General features: G+C 44.9%; 1 protein-coding gene across 1 annotated transcript in view; it reads left to right on the top strand.

Moving 5' to 3' along the window:
* Nucleotides 1–286: 286 nt before the first annotated feature.
* DGKK (diacylglycerol kinase kappa) overlaps nt 287–8,575 on the top strand; it is a 177,348-nt gene continuing 169,059 nt past the window's right edge. Inside the window, exon 1 of the mRNA XM_049643853.1 lies at nt 287–940. Coding sequence (XP_049499810.1) covers nt 287–940 — 654 coding nt within the window. The remainder of the gene's footprint in view (nt 941–8,575) is intronic.

The raw sequence follows: 8,575 nt of genomic DNA, 5'->3' as shown, positions 1-8,575 counted from the left end.
AAGCGCTCTGTCCAGTCCCCATTCGCAAGCCCCTCTGCTTCCCGCCCATCGGACCCGTGGCTGCTTACGAAGAGGTGTGCGCTCACCGAGGGGCGTGTTCCAGCACTGGGAGACGCCGAGCGCCCCTAGGTTAGACCTCAGAGCGGAGCCAGCAATGGAGCAGGGCGGGGGAAAGTTTGGCATCCTGCAAGGGGTCGTCGAACTGGAGTGGGCGGGGCGCCCGAGGGTACTTTAGCCCTCTGAGCTCCCGGGTGCTAGCTGCCCAGACCTGAGGAGGTGTGCGGCCATGGACAGCGGAGCTGCCGCGGCCCAGGGCACTGACCCGCCTCAGGATGGAGAGCAGCCCGCGGAGTCTCCAGAGCCGCCGCCGCCGTGGCCGCCGCCGCCGCAGCAGCCGCCGCCGCCGCAGCAGCCGCCGCCGCCGCAGCAGCCGCCGCCGCCGCGGGCTCCTCCGCTGCTCCACGCGCCTTCGCCGGAACCGGTACTGGAGTTCTGTCCAGAGCCTGTTCCGGAGCCCTGTCCGAGAGCGACCCCAGAACCAGCCCCAGAACTCGACACTGAAACGGTCCCAGAACCAGATACAGAACCGGCCCCCAAGCCAGCTCCAGAATCAGCCTCAGAACTCGATACGGAACCGATCTTAGAACCAGCCACGGAACCGGCCCCCGAGCGGGCTCCGGAACCAGCCCCAGAACCAGCCACAGAACCAGCCACAGAACCGGCCTCTGAGCCGGCCCCAGTACCAGCTACAGAACCGGCCCCTGAGCCGGCCCCAGAACCAGCCACAGAACCAGCCACAGAGTCCTGCCTTGAGCCGGCTCCAGAGTCCCGTCCGGAGCCGAGCCCAGCACCACGTCTATTGCAGTGTCCGGTGGTAGCTCCAGAGAGGGGTCCAAAGACATCATCGCCCCGAACGCCAGTGCTGTTCTCCAGTATCAAGGTAAGAAAAAGAACCCCTGGGACGGGGGGAAAAGAAGTAAAATGAGGCCGAAAGGCTACCGAGCTTGTGGGACTCTGTACCCGAAGCATCCCATTTGGCTGCTGCCACTGACTGGCAAAGATGCGCGAAGAGATGAAGAGGTGGGGGATCGAGGGGCAGTGGGAAATGGTTGGGAGGCGGGAAGCAACAGGTGGAAGTGAGAGTGGGCTCTCTGGGGCTAAAAACTGGGGTGACTGCACGGATTGGGAGTCGGAGCAGTTTTCCCCATGGGGAGAAGTGGCAGTGCAGTGAGCACCTATATCTTGAAAAAGAGGAGGAAGACGTCCCCAGGGAGCGCAAGAGACCTAGAGAAGTATTTCGGACTGGCCCTGGGTACACAACGATGGGACTGAGTGGTGGGGATGGCGGAGGGGGGGGGGACACACCTCTTAGCCGCGGTCACTACCGCAGAGGCCCAAGCTGCGGAGCCGCAGTCGTCAGCTTGGCCCCCTCCCTGACACTGGGGAGGGGGTCATTAGTGGGGGCGCAACTGGCGGCGCTCCAAGGAGGTGCCCTGCGCCTCTGTTGGCTGCTGGGAGCTTGTACTCCGGGTGGGGATGAGGGGATGGGCGGCGCCCACGCGCACTGCAGGGGAAGGGCAGGGTTCACTGGGGAGGAGGGGGAGAGCATGCGTGTGTCGAAGCCACCATTCCATCTGTCTGCAGGATTTCCAGGCAGGTAGGTGATATGGTGATGGGCCGCGTCACAAGCGGGCGACTGGCATCCCGCACTGGGGCCAGTTGAAATGGTACAGGAGTCCCGGCTTAGAGACACCAAAATAGGACTTGGTATTTGAGAGCGTGTGAATGGAAATCCTCATCTCTTCCAGTCTTCAGAGATGCCTTCCTAAACGTTGCACTTAGCCTGGAGAAGACGAGTGGAGGATCCTCGCGCACCCGCGGTGGTGGGGGGAGGAGGAAGGTTTTCTGTGTTCTCCTTGGACCCCCGAAACCCCGTTGGCTCTTTGGCAGGAATCTGTTTGTCTTTCTTGCTTTCTCTGTACTCCCCCTACTCTTCCTTTCCCCTAAACTTCGTTCCATGAGACTGTGAATATCATGATAACGTATAGATACACATTGATTTAGCTTCCACTGCAGGAAAAAAAAAAAAAAACACGAAACAAAATGCAGAAACAAATAACATACCACACCAACAATACCCGTCCATCCTGCTGCCTAGCAGGTCGTAGGGACACGACTCTGGAATCCTTCTGCCGTGGAGCGCACACTTGTAGAATGTAGGGGAAGGGGGCAGAACTTGGCATCGCGAAATGGAAATGGGAGCGCTGGTTGCTTCCTGAATTATGAGTAGGAAGGCTTGAGTTTGCAAAATAACTGCAATGATAAATGATTGAATAAGAGGAAGCCTAAAGCGAAAAGTTTCACAGGGTGAAAAAAAGTGCAGAGGCTAAAAAATAGATAAAATAGGACTGTAGGAGACTAAGACAAGTTGTTGGTTTTTTAAAAATTTTTTTTAACATTTATTTATTTTTGAGACAGAGAGAGACAGCATGAATGGGGGAGGGTCAGAGAGAGAGGGAGACACAGAATCTGAAACAGGCTCCGGGTTCTGAGCAGTCAGCACAGAGCCCGACGCGGGGCTCGAACCCACGGACAGTGAGATCGTGACCTGAGCCGAAGTCGGACGCTTAACCGACTGAGCCACCCAGGCGCCCCAGTTTTTTTTTTTTAAATCCAACAACCCGGCTCTCTCCAGGGGGGTGGCTCTCCTCCTCCCTGCAGCAATCTCAGGAAAGGAAATGGCAGTGTAGCAAGACACCAGAGATCACCCTAAACTGGGACTTGCTCCTGTCATTTTGGGAGAGTTTGCAATGAAGCCGATGGGAGGGAGACCAGCAGGGACCACCTAACCTATGGCCTTCTTAAGTGAGATTTGGGGAACCTGGCTCTGAAACCAACACCTGGGGACTTAATTACCGGGATGTCCAGCAAATATATGGCCTCTTTGGCCTCTGGTAGACTGACTAGAGGCCAGGAGCTCTAGGGATGAGCCCCGTGACAGGGGGAAAACATGTCCCACGAGCTTAACAGGAAAAATGTCTGTTGCCAGACAGATAAGGAGGATCAAGGTAAGGGGAATCAGGTTAGCTTCCTCTACACAGTGCCCTCTCAGATGCGTTGGGTGACTGACCCATAGGCATTTGGCAGCCCTGGCAGGGGACCAGGACCTTCCTCCCCCCACCAAGGTTTGACTTTGTCCTCCGTAGAGTTAGTCATTTGTCCAGTCATTTATCTTTTAGGATTGGGTTAAGAACCCTGACTATCCGCTAAGAGGGCCATGTAGATGAACCTATCAGTGGCTCTAGATGATTTTGAAGGATGCAAAGGATCTGGGTATATGTTCAGATCCCTGGGAGCCAAAGCCTCTTCAACCCCCTAGGTGTTGCTATGCAATTGCTCTCTGGCTGGGAACATCTGATCTTCAGTGATAGGACCGTTCTCTGATGCATCCTCCTCAGGCAAATAGCACCCACAACCAGCTGACTTGCATCTTAACTTTCAAGGCAAACAGGTTGCCATCTTACCTGAGGAGGTGTTGTTCTCAGACACTGCCTCCTTGAGGCAAACTTGGGGAAACACACACACACACACACACACATTCAGAGATCATAACAAAATACAGCTCTTATCATACAATGAGATCCTACCTGGCAAGGCACAGTCAGTACCAGTAGCATGGAACTAACCTGATAAGTCAAAGGATGAAATGAGCAAAACAAAGTGTTTGAATGTGACTGCAAGTTTCTCCCAGATAATTTTGCTGACTGGTATTGCAGAAGGAAAGAAAGAAAGAAAGAAAGAAAGAAAGAAAGAAAGAAAGAAGAAAAAAGGAAGGAAGGAAGGAAGGAAGGAAGAAAAGTCAACATCTTCCAGTTTGGAGTCTGCTCTTTTCAGGTTTCAGAACCTGTTGGTTGCAAATCCATGCCAATCATGAGGGTAGAGACTGAGAAAAGGAGGCTCATGTGTCTTTCCAAATAGATACCAGGATAACATAATCTTATGAACCAAACCTATTTCCTTCCTTTCTAAAATGTTTTGATTTCTAGGAAATGAGCTGTAGTCTCCCACCTGGTGGCAGTAAGTGTAAGTAAGGATGTGTGAATTGGTTCTTTAACAATGCCATGACTCCTTGGGGGGGAGTGGGGCTTAAATGAAGGGTACTGTATTTGTTTCTCTCCCCTCAGTTGTGGTTGAAGAAAGATAGCTTATGTTTTTATTAATTGGGTGTAACTAGCTATGGAATTATAACCACATCATACAGGTGATCAATGAAAATCTGAAAATAAATACAGTTTTGTGGCCTTTATTTTTTTTGGGGGGAGGGGTATGTGCTAATAGATCAATTACCAGTTACCATTACACCCCAAACCATAACAGAGCAGTTTCCTGGTATTTCTTTGCACACACTTTCTTCCAAAGTAGCAAGCATTTGTTTATAGGATATCTGGTAATTCTTACCTAAATACTTTATCATTTTACTTATTTCTGAGCTTCTCAAAGGTAGATACTCTTTCCCTCTCAGTGCCTAGTACAATTCAGCCCTCCCTATTTTTGCTCAGTAAACATTTACTGAAGCTTGAAACCTATAAATTCCATTTCCAGAGAGATGTAGAGACTGTTGCTGTGAATGAATAAAAATGCATTCTCATTGATTTCAGAGTAAGAAGTAAATGATTATTTAAATAGCCTGGAATATAAAATAAATAAATAAATAAATAGCCTGGAATATATAGCCTTTAAAGAAATGCAGTCAGTCTTTCCTTTTTCAGAATGGATGTTAGAGCCATAATTAACAAGCAAATTACCAACAATTAAAAAAAAATGTTTGGAAAGTGTCCTTATCCCTTGCAGTCCCAGCAGCAGCAGACTAATGATGATGTTGTGGGTTTCAGGGGTAATATATTTTTTCCTAAGTGAATAGAATACCTGCAATGACTATAAACAGCTTTGGGATTGTAGGATCGAATGTTTAACCTGTTGAAGGTCAAGATGAAATTATTTTCTTTCCTTTTAGGCTCTTTCCCCCCTCTTTGCCAGGTTTTGATGAAACTATCTGATTTATTTGGTATATTCTGAGAGCTCCTGAGCATTTGCGGCAGTATGTTCTAAAAAAGATAATGAGATATTTGGTCAGTGGTCTTTCCTGAGAATACAATTCTTATGCGTCTATTAAAAATCTCTGACTGGGGCTTCTGCACATCTGCAGCCCAAAAGGAAAGGCTGATCCATTTCCCAAAGTGCTCCCAAGGAAAAGAGGAAAATCCATAGAGGCCAGGAAGCCATTCAGGGATATTATAATAAGGATTAGATAATCCTGCTAGTATGGCCCTTTACAGTTTGCAGAATGCTTTCCTCTGCATTATTAACTCTTATTTCCCTGAAGAAGGCAGCAGGGTGGGAGAACGAAAAATAAAACTTGAAACCTAATATAATTATTAATTTATCTAATGTGGATTTTTGAAAGTATCCAAAATAGGGCTTTCTGTGACACATAAGAGCCTCATTTGTCTAAGAAGAATCTTTAAGCTGACATTCCATCAGCCTGGAATTTGTTCAAAGCAGCAATTGCTGTTCCCAGTCTGATGCTCCCAGTGGGGGCCACCCTAGAACAGGAGCCTGAGAAGGAAGGATAAGAGGCACAAAACCCTGAACCTATTATTCCCAAAGAAGACCTTTTTCTGGAAAGAAAATAAATAGAAATTCTGCTAGGGATAGGGTGCCCAACCTTTCCAAAGACTGCTGACTGTAATTCCCTCTACGAAAAAAAAAAAATATTTCAAAGATTAAAAAAAGAAAGCATCCATTCCTAAAGGGAGATGCCCCACCCTCAACAAAGCAAATAAACCTTATTCTCAAAATAGAAAAACAAATGTACGAATTAAAAAAGAAGAAGAAGAAAGGAACAGTGACCCCAGATAATGAAACTTACCCTCCCTTAAAAACTATTTTAAGAAAAAAAAAATTCTAAACTCTCATCAAAACCCATGAAACTTATGTCCCCAAGAGGAAAATTAAAGAGAAAAAGAGAGAAATCACCTCAAGGTAAACAGTATTTCTAACATTTAAAAAAATCATGAAATTTATAAACTTTATTTCCACCTCACGTCTCATGCTGAACCCCTTGCAAAAGTTATGGGGGCAAAAATAAATCTCCCAAAGGGGAGGTATACCAGTCTCACCAAATCTCCCTAACGTTATTTCTTCCAATTACATGAAATGTCCAGAATAGGCAAATTCTTAGAGACTGAAAGTAGATTAGTGGTAGCCTGCGGGTTGGGGTAAGAGGAAGAGGGGAAGTGTGGGTAATGGCTAAAGGGTACAGGGTTTCTTTGGAAGGATGATAAAAATCTTCTGAAATTAGATAGCAGTGATGATTGCATGACTGTGAATATGCTAAAAAACACTCACTCTGTACACTTGAAAATGGTGAATTGTGTGATATGTGAATTATATATCAATTTTAAAAAATAAGTAAAAGGAAGGTCACTCCTCCAGCTGCAACATACTGGACCTACTATCTTCCCACAAATAAACAAAGGAATAAATGAATACATAAGCAAAAAAAGACATTTATCAAAAAGAACTAAAAGGAAGATCCTCTTAAAGGCAAGGCCTCCAACCTCAACAAGGAAAAGAACCTTTATTCACCCCCCAATTTTTTCTCTTTGGGAAAAACAAACAAAAAGGAAGTCTTTTTAAGTGTTGATACTTTCAAAATCATCAAAGTCATAGATGAAACTTAACCAATCCTTCCATCCCAGAAACACACAAACATTTTAACAAACAAAAGAAATATTAAAGGACAGAGTCCCTGATCATACCAAACATCCTGAATTTTTAATTTCCAGAAAAGGAAAAAAAAGAAAAGAAATCCTTCCCCTGCCAAGGGGAGAAGCCCCATCATCACCAAAGCACATGAACCTATCCTCCAAATACAATTTTAAGATTTAAAAGAATAATCAATAATGGAAAGGCATGTATGTTGGGGGGGGAGATAATATTAATGAAATGAAAACGTAATCCTCTTAAAGAGAAGTACTCCATCTACACAAAGACACATGAACTTTTTTGTCAAGATACAGCAAAAAAAAAAATGCAAAATTTTTAAGAAGAAAAATTAAAAGGAAATCCTTCTAGTGGGAGATGATCTGAATTTATTCAAACTCCAAAACTTGATTGTTAATATAGGAAATTTAAAAATTGGAAATATAAATATTTTCAAAAAGAAACCTCCATTTTAGAGAATAAAAATGCCTCAAAACCCACCAAAGTCCCTGAACATTTTTCTCCAAAAAAATTAAATAAGTAAAAAAAAAAAAAAGAGAGCAAAAGAGAGACCAAAGGGGAGGTGGAAGGAGAGGGAGCAAGAGGGAGGAAAGGAAGGGGTAAAGAGGGAGGGAATGAGATGCAGAAGAAAATAAATTAAGGGATAATTTTTAAAAGAAAGAAATTTTCCTCAGGAAAGGTGCACCAGTTCTTTATTGTCCATAAAGTGTATTATTCCTGATGATCAACCCACTCTACCTCCCACAAAAAGGAGAAAAAAAGAAAACCTCACAAAATCTCTTTCTAAAGCTTATTCAAGGGGAGATGCCCCCAACCCCACCCAAACCCAGGGACCTTATTTATATTCCAGCTTTCAAGTATTTTTTAATGAAATAAAAGAAAAAGGAAGTATTTTACAGAAAGATGCTCCCAATCTTATTTCTTCCAAATAAATTGTTCATTTTACAGAAAATGAAAGAAAGGAAACCCCCTTGAGGAGGGCTTCCAACCTCACTAAAACCAGTGGCCCTTATAGTTTCTCCCTACAAAACTTAGATTTATAAAAATGGAAATCCTCCAAACCTAAAGATGTGTGCTCCCACAACCCAACCAAAAGCAAGGGACTTTTTTACCCAGAGATTTTTTAAAAGAAAAATCCGCCCATCATAAAAGAAGCTTTCAACTTCACTAAAATCAATAGACCTTATTCCTCTCCACATCCACAAGGAAAAAAAAAAACAGAAAAGAACTGTAAGAGAAAAAGAAATTCTCCTAACCTTAGGCAAATTGGCCATAATCTCACCAACATCGTTAAACTTTATTCCCCTAAAGAGAAAGAGGGGAGAGAAAAGCCTGTCTTTTAGGAAAAAGTGCTCTCCACACCTACCCCACTCTAAAGAGTAGGAAAATTATATAAAGAAAGGGTAATATCATTCTAGAACCATGCCAATGAACCTTAAATTGAGAACCTGAAGATGAAAGGTAGTAAATGCTTAATTCCCAGCTGGTTTCCCTCTGCTCCAACTCCAGCCCATTTCTGGTTACCTTCCCCATCAGCCAGTCAGGCTGTGCACTCCAGAAAGGCAAACTCTGCCCATGGAAAATAGAATTAGGAGGGAGGCAAACCATAAGAGACTCTTAAATATAGAGAAAAAACTGAGGGTTGATGGGAAGGGGCGGGGGAGAGAGGAAATTGGGTGATGGGCATTGAGGAGGGCACTTGTTGGGATGAGCACTGGGTGTTGTATGTAAGCAATGAATCATGGGGATCCACTCCCAAAGTCAAGAACACACTGTATACACTGTATGT

Source organism: Panthera uncia, chromosome X (genome assembly GCF_023721935.1).
Source record: "Panthera uncia isolate 11264 chromosome X, Puncia_PCG_1.0, whole genome shotgun sequence".
NCBI classification, from domain to species: Eukaryota; Metazoa; Chordata; class Mammalia; order Carnivora; family Felidae; genus Panthera; species Panthera uncia.
This window is presented reverse-complemented; position numbering and strand designations above follow the sequence as displayed.